The sequence below is a fragment of the Crotalus tigris genome, unplaced genomic scaffold, assembly GCF_016545835.1.
Source record: "Crotalus tigris isolate CLP2741 ecotype Arizona unplaced genomic scaffold, ASM1654583v1 scf7180000017987.690289119674:8195010, whole genome shotgun sequence".
NCBI classification, from domain to species: Eukaryota; Metazoa; Chordata; class Lepidosauria; order Squamata; family Viperidae; genus Crotalus; species Crotalus tigris.
Genome location: NW_024096758.1, coordinates 2,977,477 through 2,994,596, shown reverse-complemented (window position 1 = coordinate 2,994,596; position 17,120 = coordinate 2,977,477). Strand labels below are relative to the sequence as shown.

The 17,120-nt window shown below is 39.4% G+C and overlaps 1 protein-coding gene across 4 annotated transcripts in view; it reads left to right on the top strand.

The window, feature by feature from the left end:
- The window catches only part of LOC120309115 (L-gulonolactone oxidase-like), a 37,573-nt gene extending 22,483 nt beyond the window's left edge, over nt 1-15,090 (top strand). For 3 of the 4 annotated variants that reach the window (XM_039345968.1, XM_039345967.1, XM_039345966.1), the window contains 6 exons: nt 5,430-5,537; nt 6,206-6,282; nt 7,955-8,104; nt 9,425-9,589; nt 11,212-11,302; nt 13,734-15,090. In XM_039345968.1, the coding sequence (XP_039201902.1) occupies nt 5,430-5,537; nt 6,206-6,282; nt 7,955-8,104; nt 9,425-9,589; nt 11,212-11,302; nt 13,734-13,862 (720 nt within the window). In that variant the 3' untranslated portion in view covers nt 13,863-15,090. Of the gene's footprint in view, nt 1-5,429; nt 5,538-6,205; nt 6,283-7,954; nt 8,105-9,424; nt 9,590-9,931; nt 10,033-11,211; nt 11,303-13,733 lie in introns of all 4 variants that reach the window. The other variant, XM_039345969.1, reaches the window with a different exon arrangement.
- The last annotated feature ends 2,030 nt before the right edge of the window (nt 15,091-17,120 follow it).

The window sequence follows — 17,120 nt, the reverse complement described above, 5'->3', positions numbered from 1 at the left end:
GAATTATCAGGTCTTTGGAAATTATTTCATAGTATCTAAAATGTGTGTGTGTGCATTCCCCATGTGTGCCAAAGATTTTTATCTCTTCTTTTTCCACTGATAGGAAAGAAAAATGTATATTCGACATATTTATATTAGGAAAATTCCACACTCCCATGTTATCTTCCATAAAACAAATTTCTGACAGACTTTGGTTACAGTACAAATGTACCCTTCTAAGAATGCTTTATTTTGTATCAAGATTCTTGTGTTGTTTGCTTCTAAGATAAATGGGAGCTGTTCACTCTCCATTTATTTATTCAACCAATATACTGAATATATATTAAGGGAAGATAGATTGGAAGAACATGAACATGGATTTAAAATTGGAGGAAGAAACATCAATAACTTGCACTACGCTGATGACACTAAACATGAAGCCCAAAATGCAAGCTCTAGTAATAAAAGTTAAGGAGCACAGTGAAAAATGGGGCTAAAATTAAATATAAAGAAGACCAAACTAATGACAACAGGTAGAATATCTATCCTTATCAACAACACTTAGCACTTACATGCCACTTCATAGTGCTTTACAGCTCTCTCTAAGCAGTTTACAGTGTCAGTGTATTGCCCCCAACAATCTGAGTCCTCATTTTACTAACCTTGGAAGGATGGAAGGCTGAGTCAACTTTGAGCTGGTCAGGATCGAACTCCTGGCAGTGAGCAGAGTCAGCCTGCAATTCAATACTTAGAATTGACAATGGAGATATCAGAGTATTGGATAGCTTCTGCCTTTCAGGATTAACCATCAACAGTAAAAGAAAAAATAGTCAAGAAATAAGCCACAGACTAGCACTTGGCAGAGCAACAATGAAGGCCTTGATAAAGATATTTAAATGCTATGATGTATCTATAACTACAAAGGTCAGTATCATGTTAAGCATGGTATTCCTGTAACAATTTATGGAAGCAAACATTGGAATTTGAAGAAGAATTTGAATATTGATGCTTATTGGAGGGGACTCCTGAGAATATTGTGGAATAGAATAGCCAAGAAAACCAACAAATAGGTCATTAAACAAATTGACCCAGAATTCTCACTTGAGGTAGAAATGACCAGGCTCAAATTATCCTACTCTGGTCTCTCTGTCTCTGTGACCTACAAATAACTTACAGCAGCCTTTTGTAGGCAGATGGGCTGCTTTCCAAATTCCCAGCCCATATTGTCAAAAGGGACTCTGCTGTCCCAATCCATCTGGAGGGGGACAGCAGGGAAAGGTTCAGATGAGAACAATTTGCCTCATAACTTTGCTCAATTTGTGCCACAATTTTCCTTGGAGGAGAAATGACAACTTTTAAACATCTTTAGTTTAAAAGGTGAGGTGTGATGTGCAAAATTATTCGGGGAGTAGAGAAAATAAATAGATATTTTTTTCTTTTTAAAGTGAAATTGTCCAATTCATCTGACTAGTGGAAAGTTGTCTTAGATACAGCACACAGGAATTTCCTAAGCTGGCTTTCAAGGACACTTAGTCCAGTATAGGGAATAAGTTTATCCAAGGATGATGCTGTTACTATTACAGACTGCCTAGTGTTCATGCAGTTTTCATTACTTAAATTTTATTGGCAGGGTGATTATCATGTTTTAATCCATATTTGACCCAGACAACTTGTGTTTGTGGACAATTGATGAATGATGATAATAAAGATAATGAAAATATGTAGAAATAGCTAGGAAGAGCAGGAAGGTGGCCTAGAGGTGAAGACCTCACTTGGAAGGTTGAGAGTTCAATCCCAGATAGTGACAGATGTTTCTCTATTAGGGTGCATAGCTGCTGTGAACTCCGCTTAGACATAAGGAAGAGCATCTGGCCAGTAAATGCTTAGCTCCATTCAGTCGCCCACCTCCATCCCAATAAAACGGATTACAGGATCATAAAAAGGGGAAAAAGGTAGGATGAGCCCTCTGAATACCAAGCACAGATGACCGACTGCAAGAAAAGTCTACTACACTCATATCCACTGTTAAGGATGACTTAATAGGTCTTTGATGCAACCATCAAGCCTAGATTTTCTCATATACTTTTTTTCAGGAAATACAGAGACCCATGAGTGGGCAGCAGTTACTGAAACTGGCGGCATATAAGAAATAGGGGTGAATGGGCCAATTTTTCAAACAATTGAATTTTCTCTCTTCTCATTGACTTTTTTGTTGTTGTTGTAGCTTTGAAAGACTTAATGCCTTACAAACATCTACATCTCTCTATCTCTATAACCATACCTACAGCTACAGTTACATCTATCTATCTATCTATCTATCATCTATCTAATTTAGATACTACCCATCTCACTCTTGGAAGATCTATTATTCCCATAACTCACAGCCAGCCCAGTCCATGTTAGATGTTTGGGAACCACAGTATTGTCTAATAAATCTGGCAAGCACAAAGCATTTGAAAGATGGTCCATGTTAGTGCTTAACTAAATGAATGTATAATGGATTAATCCAATTGCAATTAATTACAATAGTGGAATTAAACCTTCAGAACAACTGAATCTCTGAATACCTGGTACTGGCAAAGGAAGGGCCATTAATAAGGGAGACTTGTCAGCTTCCTATTCTGATTATAGGCTTCCAGAGGCACTAGGCTGGATACTGGAAACAGAATGCTAAGAAGACTTTCTAATTCACCAAGGTCAAGTGGGATAAGAAGCAGCACTTCTTATTTTAAAAGAGGAAGGGCTGAATGCAGATGTCCAAAAGACATAAATCTGAACCTATAATTTTATGAATGACATGGATCAAGCATTATGTCACTGGGAAATACTGACCTTTGATGCAGAAGGTAGTGGTTTCACATTTACATGTAATACCTGAATCAGAGTGGTCTCTTTCTTTTCTCTTCTTTGATTGGTTTTCAGCAATTCCATAAATATACTTGAATATTACATTGTTTATCCTCAAAGCTTTTCCTGTTCCCTGAAGCAGCTGGAGAGAGCAAAATTAAGAGAAATATTCCCCCTCCCCAACTTTTTTTCCTTTTCTTTGTGCCATGATCTTCTTTGGCACATGTATATCTCATTTTTCTGATTTTGCACAGATTAGGTTGTACAAACAGATGCTATTTTTATATGAATTGTTGAGCTTCATTGGCTGCTCACCTTCTTTGTTTGTCTCCATGGACCATTCTTGTCCAATATATTTTACTCCTTTAGTTCCTGCATGTAACTTGTGCTTCTTAGTTCCCTTGGCCTCATATGCATAGGTGAAAACATAACGGCAAACCAAATTCCTTGGCTGCAGAAAGGAACTGCTGTGCCAAATCTGCTATGAATCATATTCTGAAGTATGCAGATGACACAGCAGTGGTGGGTCTTATCTGGGATGACAATGAAGATGCTTATAGGGAAGAGGTGAAGGCTCTGTTGGACTGGTGCAATAAAAGAAACCTGGTTCTAAATGTTGATAAAATAAAGGAGATCGTTGTAGATTTTAGAAAGAGCCGGCATAATCATATTCCACTCAGTATCAAGGATGCAGCTGTAGAGGTGGTCAACAGTATTAAGTATCTGGGGGTACAGATAACTAACAATCTGAATTGGTCTCTCCACATGTCATCCTTAGTGAAGCGTGCAAACCAGCATCTGCATTTCCTACATCGGATGAGGAGAGCACATCTTTCTCCTTCTGTCCTGGCCACTTATTACAGAGGCACAATTGAAAGCATTTTAACAAACAGTATCACTGCCTGGTTTAGTGGCAGCAATGCCTCAGATAGAAAGTCCATGCAGAGAATGGTAAAGACAGTCGAGAAGATCGTAGGAAGCTCAGTCTCTGGTATTCAGGATGCTGCTTGTAAATGCTATGTGCTTAGAGCTCAAAGCATTGTTAGAGACCCCACACAACCACTTTACAGTCTGTTTCTGTTGCTCCCCTCTGGGAGGAGGTTTCGAAGTATTTCTAGCAGGACTACCCAATTCTGTAATAGCTTTGTTCCCTATGCCATCTGTCTGGTAAACTCGCAAGATTCATTTTTCTCGCCATGCACATGTATACATAACCCGAAATAGACTGTTGTTTCTCTGTGTCATATAATATATGTGGGTATATATGCATAATTCTGTATTTATTTATTTATTTATTTATTTTTGTCATATTTATGTAGTGTATATTGGAGGTGGTGACCCTTTGAGAGCTGTATGCAATGAAATTCCATTTTAATGTATGCCAATTAGTGTACATTCTATTCTATTTATTCTGTTGAGAAAACTCAACCTATTCTTTGGCAATGATTGGCAGTCAAAGAAGATGGCAGGTGTAAAAAGTTTGAGAGAGGCTGATCTAACGTGGTCCTCAACTGTGTCAGTGTCGCTGCCAGTTAATTTATTTATTAGATTTTTACCCCATCTTTATTACCTTATAGGTAACATATATAACACTCCTTCGTCCTATTTTCCCCATAACAATAACCCTGTAATCTGGGTTGGGCTGACAGAGAATGACTAGCCCAAGGTTACCCAGGCAGCTTTCAGGTCTAAGGTGGGATTAGAGCTCACAATCTCCTGCTTTCTAGGCCAGCACTTTAATCACTATACCAAATTGACTATCTGGTTTATTAATTCTGCAGTCTTGGCTCCCATCTCCAGAGCAAAGGTGTAAGCAAAGGAACCTTCAAGCTGCCAAGGTTAAAAAATACTGCTTTATTCAGGGCAGGAATCCCAGTTAAACGTCCCCAGAAGATAACTGTCCAGCCAATGAAAGGGATGACAGCCATTTTCACTGTTGAACTATCTTTGCTGTTAGGAAGAGTATAAACTGTTTGTGTCCTTTTCTTGCAGCAAATTAATAGGATGAAAAAAAAATCATCCTTTTGCAGAGAAGAGCAGTGCTAGTAAAATATTGGATTAAAAGTAGAGAAACCCAGGTTAACCTCACCAAGGAAGCTCTTAGGGATGGCAGGGGGCTGGTCATTATTGCTCAACCCAATCTACCTATTTCACACAGCTGTTGTGGTGAGTAAAAATGGAGGAGAGTATGATGCATGCCTCCTTGAGGATCGCAGGGGTGTCAAACTGCTGGCCCTGGTTTCATTGCTGGCAATGCAAAAAGAGTTGCGATGCATTGCGACACGTCACGTGATGTGATGATTTGACACCCATGATCTAGAGCATGGTGTCAAACTCATGATGTCACGTGATGTGTTGCGACATATCGCAACTTTTTTCCCATTGCCGGCAATGGGGTGGGCGTGATTTTGGCGTGATAAATCTGGCCGGCAGTTTGACACCCATGATCTAGACGAAGTGTGAGAAATAGTACATTCATAATTTTACTCTTGAACATGAATTATTTAGCATGTCACACCAGTGGCCCACCAAACTAGAAGCCTGAGCAATATCACCCAATTTAAAGAGGTATCCTTTCAGCTCTCAATTTGGACGTCTTGTAGGTTCTTGACAACCTAGAAAATCACCTGAAGAAATCTGAGTATTTCCGCTTCCTTTGGTTCCCTCACAGTGAAAATGTGAGCATCATCTACCAAGATCATACCAACAAGGTGAGTTCATTCTATCATGATGAAAGTAATTTACCATTAACTTTATTTGAGACAAAAAATTAGGGAGGCAGAGATTAAGAACATTCCAGTTGCTATGGGGTGACCTGGGTCTTACTCATTTCAACAGGACTTCCAACAGAGGGTACCTGTTATCTTTTTTTCCTTATTCAACCTCCCTTTTAGGTAAATCATAACTGTCATCACTTTACAGATCAAGAAGTTACATCTAATCTCAACACAAATAGGACTTTACAATGCTAATCCCTGTCAACTGTTCCCAGACCATCTCAAAGCTCCCAGTTGAGAGAGGCTAGTCTATCCAGTAAAATTAAATGATTGAAGCACTGGACTTGGATCAGAGAGACCCAACCATGAAATTCACTGTGTGAGTTTGGATCGATCACTCAGTCTCTCTAACCAAAGTACTTCACACCTCACAAGGTGGTGGATGATGGCATAAATTGAGGGCAGGACCCCATATAAGCCCCTATATGAGCTCTGAAAAATAAAAGATGGGATATCAGTGCAATCAATCAATTCCATGTCGGTATATACTGAGGTTTATGATGAACTTAGCAATAGGTGGTTCTCACAATACCATGGGCTTAAAAGTCATATCCCCAGCCTTCTGAAAAGTTCATAAAAATCCAATACTCTTGCTTTTGCAGCCTCCCTCTTCCTCAGCAAACTGGTTTTGGGATTATGCCATTGGATATTATCTGTTGGAGTTCTTTCTTTGGATCAGGTTAGTTTCTACATCTCTGCAACACAGTGAAATTTTATTGCCTGATGGATGGAAGGACTTCATTTGTCTTGTTCATATCTCAAAATGTTCTGCTTCCAAGGAGGTTTTCTGTACAGGTTAACTTGGGTTGGGTTGCTTTAGTTGTGACTCAAGAATTTATTCACCCCTTCTCTAAGACTTCAAAAATGAATTAAAATATATCAACCTGGGACAGAATATTTGATATTCTGATTAATTTTTACTCCTGGAAGTCAAGGGATTTCATCCCACACTATTAATCAAGCAAAATTAAACATAGACAGACACATGCAGAATCTACTACTACTGTTGTAAATCTCACTCTTTATTCTAGTAGTGTGATAGCTGAACTTAGGCTTTCCTCTGGTGGGCAGAAGATGAAAGCACCTTTGTGAGGTTGCTGAATTGATAGAGAAAAGAAATTGCTTCACCCACTTACAGTGGCGATGAGTGCACCATTGGGAGACTTGAAAGAAGAGGGTTAGGGATGGGTTGTCATGGAGAAAAATCTATGTGGTTGCTTAGGAGTTGAAAGTAACTTGATGGCACATCATCCATCCATCCATCCATCAGCTGTTGAAAAGTAAAATCTCATTTGCATGGTGTTCACAAATTGAGACAGTATTCTTAGCAACTATACTAAAGTGGTTTGCCGTTTCTTTTTTATTTATTTATTTATTTTAATTTTCAGGTTAGACCATAGCCCAGACATTTCCTGGTGGTTTCTCATCAAATCAAATGAGAATTGGTTTTGCATAGGTTTTCAAGATCAGCCAAGTTTGGCTAGAGATTTCTCCATAATTGTGCTATTCTATTGAAATCAAGGCCCAAATAACTATGAAGAGTGATAGCAAGGTTTCTTTGCCTGCTAGAATGCACCCAGGGAAATAATGAATAACAAAGTTGATTACAGGCCCAAGTCAAACCTCTCCAGTAATTTATTTATAGAAAGCTGTTTAGTCTCTGATATTTCTAGCCTTGTACTTAACCAAGAAAGAGACCATGGAAGAAATGCCAACAGTTCTAGTCATATGTTGCCACTCCCAGATGGCTTCCTTTTCATCCTTTTTGTAAGCTACAAAAAGACTCCACACAGTGCTAGTCAATAATTTCTGTGACACGAACAGCTTGCTCAAATGCAACAATAGTGAAGGCTTTTATTGCCTATCCAGCAAAAGTCTTGTACTACAAAGCTCTCTTTGATGACTTCCAGCATTGACTCCCCACCACCACTGCCTCAGCTGCTTCTGCAAAGTAGGAATGAGGGAAACAGAATTTCAGCAGCTCAAGATATTTTTCAGTATAGCCCAGGAATGTTTGACTAGGGGCACTCAACCTGGCCATGGCATCAGGAAATTATGGGCAAAGCAATTGCATCATATCTGGATTATATCAGATCAGAGAAGGGTGGTCACAGAGTTGTAATCAAAGATTTGGAAAGTGCCAAACTGGGAAAGATTTTTGTTCCTGACTGCCAGGAGAGGAATTATTCCCCATGCTGTCTGAGGAATTCTGGGAGTTGAAGTCCACACATCTTAAGATTGCCAAGCTTGAGAATCAATCCTGCAGCTATATCATCTGAGGGTTTTAGCAGAGCAGGTGTTCCAGCACTGAGCTAGTCCTTCTCAGCTTATTCTTTCTCCTTCACCTTCAGCACATTCCTGCCCTTCTTGGTAGCTTGGATCAATCGCTTCTTCTTTTGGTTCCTCTTCACTGGCAAAGTGGAAAATGTGAATTTGAGCTACAAAATCTTCAACTATGAATGTCGATTCAAGCAGCATGTGCAAGATTGGGCCATTCCCATGTAAGTCAAATGGGTCTCTCTAGATTCCACAATATCTGGAGTATATTTGATATTTAACATGCACACCTCTACCATCAAAAAAGTTAAATCTATTTCACTGTGTGTTCATGATCCTGTTCTCCCTGAATTATTTGAGACTGAGAGTCAGTTTGATGTAGTGGTTAAGATGCTGGTCTAGAAAGGAGACTGTAAGTTCTAGGATATTATTAGGCATGAAAGCCATCTGAGTGACTTTGGGCCAGTCAGTCTCTCACAGACCAACCCAGTACACGGGGGTTATTATTGGGAAAATAGGAATATTGGTATGTTCACTGCATTGAATTGATAATGCAGGATTCTATATATATATTGTTGAATATACATATAGGACAATGTAGGAATACACACAGAGACACAGAGTTGAATATACATCTAGAATAAAATATGTAATAATAACAGCTCCACAGTACAATGAATTTAAAGGTTGAAGAAGAAAAGGAAACAGGTCTCTGAGATCAGGGAAGCCCATCATACAAGGAAAAAGTCACCCAACCAAAGTAGGCCGGATGATGTCCAAAGTATTCAAAGAATAAGAAACAGAAAACAAGTCAAATAAAATTTATCATGCCCCTTGCTAAAGAGTTATCCTCAGCTGATAAAAAGATCATTAAAGGACCCATCCCAGCAACTGTGATGAGAGGACATCAGGATCCACTCTTTCTGGCCCTTGTCATTTAGATCTTGACTCAGAGGCTCAGTCCGTTCCATGTGTAACATCAGAATTCAGACTGTTTGCTGAAGCAAGATCTTGCCGTAAAGCTTATCTGACATGATGATCACTATGATCACCTTTGAATTCAGAGTATATTTATTACTATACCTTTGCCCGTTGAATGTATAGTCTTGTAATTGCAAATTGGTTCCATTCTGGTAACATTTTCGAATACAGAAGATCATCTGTAGAGTTATTATTTTATTATTTTTATTTTTTATTATTTTTATTTCTTTTATATTGTGTTTTTATGTCCTGTAAGCCACCTTGAGTCGCCATGTGTGAATAGGCAGCAATATAAATTTTCTAAACAAGCAAACAAACAAACAAACAAACAAATAAATACTGGGGAATTTAAGTCTCTTCCTCATACTCCCTCCCCCATCTTGTGTTTAATGTATCCTTCAGCAATATCTGTTGGCCTAACAACTTCTGGATTTCTTCTCCAAGGTCATCTCTATGGTTCCTACAACTCATGAGAAGGCATGGGTAGTGATGGAAAGATATCTCCATTCTAAAATACTGTATGATTTGACCAGTGAGTCTTTTTTTTTTTTTTTTTTTGGTAGTGAAAAAACAAAAGATGCTCTTCTGGAGCTAAAGGGGATATTGGAGACCAACCCCAAAATGGTAGCCCACTATCCAGTAGAAGTGCGCTTCACCCGGGGGGATGACCTCCTCCTGAGCCCTTGTTTCCAGAGGAATAGCTGTTACATCAACATTATTATGTACAGGTGAGAAGGGGACAGGCATAACTGGAGAAGGCGAGCTGGGTGACTGGAGGCATTGTTTCTTTCAAGGCCAATGAAAACTAAACTGAAGCTTAATTAACCCTAGGTCAAAAAGGCAGAGCTTAAAACATGAAAGATTAGTAGATTGAAAAGGGATGAATGAATCCTGTTTTGGCTCCTCATGATTTCTATACCTTCCATTCAACTTTAAAGGCAGTCTCTAGCAGAGCACCTCTGTTTTCTTTCCCAGAATCTCCCATCTATGATATTAGTCTGGCACAGAGAGAGCTTCTGAAGAAACAAGGGTAGTTGCCTTCCTACTAATAGCCATTGTTTTATTTCCAGAAGCTTCCTCCCTAGGATGCTCAAGGTGGTCCATAGGATGTTCTTTGGGGGAGGGAATGGCAACCACCAGAAAAGCACCCTGAAGAACCAGCACTCTGGCAGTGAGTTTACACTTCACCAGCATAAATCAATATAATAACATGACCTCTGCTACCCTCGCTATTATTATTATTTTAAAGCTGAGTTTCAGCTACAAAAGAAGTAGTGGTACATTCTGACCCAACACTTGTCAATGACATTCAATATGGTCACTCTCGGTAACACATATCAGTTGTCTGGAACAATGCTTTTCAGATGACTATCTGGACTGGTGGTGCTTGTTGGTGAGATGAACATTTACTGGTCAATTTATGCAGCACTCCTCCAGAAGTGCTGGAGGAACGGGTTTCTATTCCTCAACACCCACTTTCCTTCCCTACAAAGAGTCATTTTAGAACAGCCTTCCCTTTCAACAATTTACTGAAAATGTAACTACCAGAATTCCTGGCCCATCAGGGATTTCATAGAGCTGAAGTTCAAACATATCTGGAAGGGCTCAGGCTAGAGATCATTCTACAAGCTACTGCACATATGCTGATTCAGAAAGTTAGACTGAAACTTTTTTGTGGTAGAAGATTGGAAGCTCTTCAAGAAGTCCCAGCCCCTACAATGATCTCATCATGCCTCTACTACTACTGAAGATATCTTCTGCATTTGCAATCATGCTTGCAGCAATCCAGCAGCATTACCACGTTACAAAATGTGCATGACCTCTCTCCTCACCACTAATTTTGAACCACTATTCCCCCCCCCCATTTCACAGATAGCTGAAAGCAAAGTCACCCAGTGTTTATGGCATGTGCACTTTCTGAGCTAACAACCCTCCCCCTCATGCTCAGCTTTGTGAGTTAAAAGAAAAGAAAAAACAAAGATTGTTTAACCATGCGGGCTTGCAGAATCTTGACTTGTTGGAAAAAAGCCAGGTTAAAACAAAAGTCATTCCCTCCCTTACTGCTGAAATAGCACTAAGCTATTGGGTACTGTAAATCAAACAAATGAGCTGAAATTGCTCCTTGTGAGCTAAGCACCAGGCTAAATGTATCTGAAATCCCCATGATGAAGGCAGTATGAAGAATTCACATTTAAGGTGCCTTCAGGATGACTTCCAAATGGGGGTGATGGTGGTGGTCGTGATGTGGCAAAGCAGAAGCTTCCCTCTGTAATGAGCCAGTCAAATGTGTTCTTTAAGGGAGAGTCATTCAGTCCCTGTTCTCACTTTCTGCTTCTTCCTCTTTCTCAAGGCCTTATGGGAAAGATGTTCCACGCCTTAACTACTGGCTTGCCTATGAAGGTGTCATGAAGAAGTTTGGAGGGAGACCACACTGGGCAAAGGTATTAGGTTAAATTCTTTTCTTCTAGTAAACACAGGCACTTTTTCCCTTGCAGAGTTAGATCATTTTTGCACATAAAGAACACACACACACACACACACACAAATAGCAATAGCACTTAGACATATACTGCTTCACAGTGCTTTACAGCCCAGAGTCAGCATATTGCCCCCAACATTCTGGGTCCTCATTTTACTGACCTTGGAGGATGAAAAGCTGAGTCAACCTTGAGCCGGTGAGACTCGAACTGCTGGCAGTTGGCAGTTAGCAGAATTAGCCTGCAGTACTGCATTCTATTGTACCACTATGGTGCAGTCATTTATCAATTAGAGAGACAGCCTGATCTGATACGACTATTTCCTATGTGCTATCCAAAATTGGGTACCATACTAAGATTGACTGTTTGCTCCATAATTGTTCTTCTTAAGTGCTGGCCTTGAACCCAACTGTGTCACAGGGCTTTGTCAGACTTCCCACCAGATACAGCAATAAATCTCTACTACGTAGGGCAGTGGTTCTCAACCTGTGGGTCGGGACCCCATTTGGGGTCGAATGACCATTTCACGGGGGTCGCCAAACAAGGCTGTCCGCCATTTTTTTCCCCTTTTCTTTGGCCACGCCCCTGGCACCCGGTGATGTATAAGTGGTTGGGGGTCACCACAACATGGGAACTGTATTATGGGGTCGCGGCATTAGAAAGGTTGAGAACCACTGATGTAGGGATTCATCCATACATTTAGTAGTGATCTCACGACAAAACTTTCATATGTTCAACTCTAAGGGTCTCCACAGATGGATGTCAAAAAATCTGCAAAATGGCAAGTGTGTTATGATTGAAGCCTCACCTTGTTTGTATATACATGAAAAACAAGTGGAGCTTTAATCATAGTAGCACACTCACCATCCTACAGTTTTCAAAACAGCGTCCAAGTGGACGCCCCTGCTGAACCCAGCTTAGAATAACTGCTTTATTGCAGAAGAAGTCGTATACATGAAGACACAGAATTCAGCAGCTCCAGGATTTAAATCCCAAACCCTTTTTTCTACCTTTTTAAAGTTGGTACAGTTCTAATAATTCTTTTGTCAGCCTTGAGATAAGAAGACTAAGGCACCTGCTCAGTGTCATGTAACAATTTTGTTTGGCTCTAGCATTCTTGGTTCCTACCACAATAGCTTCAGCTCTTACAGGTTTGGAGTTTTTGACTATAATTAAAAATAAAATGAATATGAAAATTAGTTGATCTAGGTCCAAAAAAAGAAAATTGCTCTGAAATTTCAAGGCAATACAATTTCAAGAGACCTATTCTCTTGCACAAGCTAGGCTAAAATGCAATTTTTCTTTAAATAAAAAGGTGGCAGGAAGACTACAATATCTCTATGATTTTCCAACCCTTGCATTGCATGCACTAAAACTGTTAGTGACAGAGACAAATCTAAAGTGAGACTTGAAATAAGTGAAAATGCTGTCTGGCATTGCAAGATCAAAGTCCCACCCATTTTTCCCATGCTGTACTGCATGCTACCACCTTGACATTTTTTCACTGTCTCTCATATGAACATCCCTGATGTCTTTGAGAACTTCTGCCTCTTGGCTTATCTTAGAAGGATGTAGATTTAGATTTAGATCAAGAAAAACATTCTATTCATAAGAGCTGTACAGCAATAGAATAGACCGCCAGGGGAGATGGTGGATTCTCCCACCGGTTTGAAGGTGTTTGAAGAGGTCAAATGCCCATTTCTTGAAAATGCCAGATTAGCGGATCCTGCACTGTAGAGCAGACTATCTTCCATCTCTTAAATTATATTGTTCTATTATTTCTCATATGTATGTATTCAGTGTGTCCAACTGAAAACTATACAAATCCACAACTCTTATCTTGCTTTAAAATATTCAAACAAATATATAAACTTTGAAAGCAAGTACTGAACTGCAGATAGCAATCTTTCTATTTCCTAAGAATGCCTCTGGGATTTATTTCCAACAGTATGTTGGAAATATAAATTATAGTTCAGATTATGAGATCTTGTTATGCTTTAAAATATTTTACCCCAAAAAAATCAGGCAGGGCAGAAATTTAGCAGATGAGGTATTGGTAGATCCTCTAAGTGTCCCTAGGAGTTATATTAGAAACTGAGAGATTACAACCAATTCAGGCTAAGTACTTTAAGCAGACTAAAGTAAGACAGACAGATTGATAGATGTATATATAGAGAGACTGATATACTTTACAGTATCATCCATCTGTAGTTACTATCAGGAATTATTGAAGGATGCTTACCAAAAGTTTTGGGTTACAACTTGCAACATCCATAGCCGATATAATCACATCGAGAGGGCAACAGGTGAATTATTTCTGGGTAGATGTTGTGATCCTATGGTTGTTGACACCATTTTCAAGACCAATATCATAAAATGTATTTTCTGTCACCAGGCCCATACATGTACCCGGAAGGATTTTGAGAAGATGTACCCAGATTTTCAGAAGTTCTGTTGTATTCGTGAGAAACTAGACCCCAGAGGAATGTTTCTGAATAATTACCTGGAGAGAGTCTTCTATTGAGGGATACAATAGAGAAGGTGGTCATGACATGGACAAGCCCCTTACTAAGGATTCTCCGTGGTTATTCTAGTTGGATGGATAAACATTTATTTGCTAGGATCTGATGCCAAACCAAGCTGCTTTTAGATTGCCCAGAAGTCCATTTAAATGTGTTGGGGAAATAGAGAAAAAAGTAACAAAAAGGGGAACATTTTTGCATCAATTAAAATACAATCCACTGTTCCCCATTTTCTTAAGAGAGATACAATAGTATGACAATAATTGCCTTTTCCCAATTCTTTATTCCCAAATTATTTTGTGACCCTCTGAGTGATTCCATATTGCTGATGCTTCCATTCCATTCCCCAATTCTATTATCAGCCTTCTCCTTTCAGAAGTCAACCATGTTATCCCTATTACACTAGCCAAATTCTGTATGGTTGCAATGAAAAGGAGGCAACAAGTCAGACAAAAGTCTCTGAACATATTTTATTTCATATGCTTTATTCTTTTGGGTTTAGAAGGTATTCCATATTGGTATTTTGGTTTAGCTGATCTTTGATAAAGGATTGTTGCTATTATTTCATAGGTAAAGGAAGCATCCCCCTTATCCACATGCATGATTTATTAGAACATGGAACTGTATGTATATATTCAGATTTCTATTCTAAAATAAAATCCAGATGGGCCCACAATCAAAATGAAAAGTGATCCACCTGTTTATTAGATGGCATTACTCTCCTTTCTGTCTTTCTGAGGTTACTCCTCAAGACTATCTTTTTTTTTCTTTGTTCTTACATTTTTCAGTTTTGGAACTCTGACTCCTCCTCTCCAGTCTCTCCCTAATTTAAGCATTTTGATAAAAATGTGGGAAAGGATTTGCAGGAATGATGTAAATTTCCTTAATGATACTTTAAATGTGCACTATAAATAGAATAGGGTTGGTGGTAGAGTTTTGAATAGTAGATGATGGTGGAGTAGACTGAGAACTATATGCCAGTGAATAGGACTAGAATTGGTAGAGAAGCTCAGAATTTGTACATTCTTCTCTTCCAATCTACCACTAACCACGTGCCCATTGCTACTACTCTGTATGCACAAACCTTCACCACATTGCCAGGCTCCACAGTGTGAACCTGGAGGTCACTTCAAGAAGTTGATTGCACTCTCTTAACACAAAAGTGCAATCCTTTTTTATACACACCCTAGTTTAAATGCAGCATTTGTTTTTCCTATCTTTTTGCTTTACTTTTCTCCAGCTGGGCTCTAGGTAGCAGATGGCTGTTGGCATAATCAGCATTTCTATTCAGGGAAATCCTAGCCCTCACTGCATACCATGGAAAGAAGAGAGTTAATCCATGTGGCAAAGTCCCCTACAGACAGAGGTGGGGAGCTGACACATGAGTAACAGCAAACAAACATTGGACTGCAAGGATGTAGAAAACCTGCTGCAGACTCTTAAGCATTCAAGGTCAAGGGCTGAAAACAAAAAGCCCTTCTTTAGCAGTCCAGACAAAGCATATAAGAGAAAAATCCTCAAATATAAAATATTCAAATTAAGTCAGAGAAATGGCAGAGGCAGCAGTAGTTAGAAGCCTGATATCCTCCTTTACACCAGCAGACTCACTGGGCCTCCCAGCCTCAGCAAACAGACAAGTGACAATTCTCTACATGTGAAGATTCTGACACCTTCCTTTATTCCCGTAAGGAATAGAGCAGGGGTCTTCAAACTTGGCAACTTTAAGACTTGTGGACTTCTACTCCCAGAATTCTGGGAGTTGAAGTCCACAAGTCTTAAAGTTGCCAAGTTTGAAGACCCCTGGAATAGAGGAACCAGCTCTATATAGTGCCTGACAAATCAGCCAGGTCTCAACAAGGCAGCATAGACAGGTGATGAATTGGTTTTTTATAGTTCTTGATAAGGGAACCCCCAGCAATTCCTCTTCAGTCTTCTCTTTATCATTGTGCTCTGGTATCTGCCATTGTCCTTAACCTTCTTTCCAACCCTCACATCTGCCCTTTTGGCAGAACAGCCTGTGACCGTAGCCAGCCCTGAGCTTGCAGATACTTACAATCAGGAGCTGTGACTTACTTACTAGGAATCTGATGTTTTAACTTTCAACCAAAGGCCCGCTGAAGATGTCACCTAGCCTGGTGATGAAACATTTGGAAGCTAAACAGCAAGCTCGGAGAACAAACCACCCCCTATCTACCACTCAAGCTACAAATATTTTCTATCATTTCTAATCTGCTTTTTCCCTTCACAACTCATTTTCCCACTTTCTGCTGTCTTCATGTAAACAGTTCTCCCTCCACCAAATAACTGGCAGACTATGGATATCATGGTTTTTATGATGTGTGAAATCAGGTGACCCTCTCTCCATGCTCTCCAAACCACCTCATCGGTACTAGTAGAACTTGCTGGCACATTTGAGGCAAGTGTGTAATAATGGAATTTGCAGGAGAATTGGAATGAAGTGGCAACATTCATTGAACATCTACTTTGGCCCTACAGAAGGTATCCAAGTTATGCACATTGCCTGCAAAGTTCCCATACTGTTTACTAAGGGAAACCATTTTTTTTAATCTAAGGTTCTCCAAGTTCTATCAGAGGCTACAGAAACAAAGTAAGACCATATCATCTTTCCAAAATATAAAGGTCAATATAATGCAAAGTGCAACATTTGGTTCTGCCTTGCACTAAACTGAATTGTTACTTTTGGATTTCTTTTAATTGAGCCAACTCAGCTGCCTGAAAACTTTTCTGGAACTGCCTATAATCTAGTGAAGGGTGGTTCATAAGAAATGTTTTATCAATATTTGCTTTCTATTCTGTTATCACTTTGTCAACATTTGATTCATTTGAATGAGCAAACTTCTTAATCCTCAAAATGTACACTACTTTATTTACTCTACCCCAATGAATGTAAACTGGACTCTTAACAGTTCATTCTTGAAGGTGTTCAATCACATGGGAACAAAATTTTCCAAACTAAATATAAACAGTAGTTCCCCAACAGTTCCAAAATGTGAATGTAGGAGTAGTCAAGGCTTTCCCATAGAACCTCAAAGGCTGGATTTTGCCATAGTAATATTTAGGAGAAAGCACCTTGCAAACTAAACTTCTCCTGCTGTATTTGACCTTTCTGAAAATAGGATATTTATTTATATATATCTCACCTTTAAGGTGGCGAACATATCCAACACTCCTGCGTCCTCCTATTTTCCTCACAACCACCCTGTGAGGTGGGTTGGGCTGAGAGAGACTAGCCCAAAGTT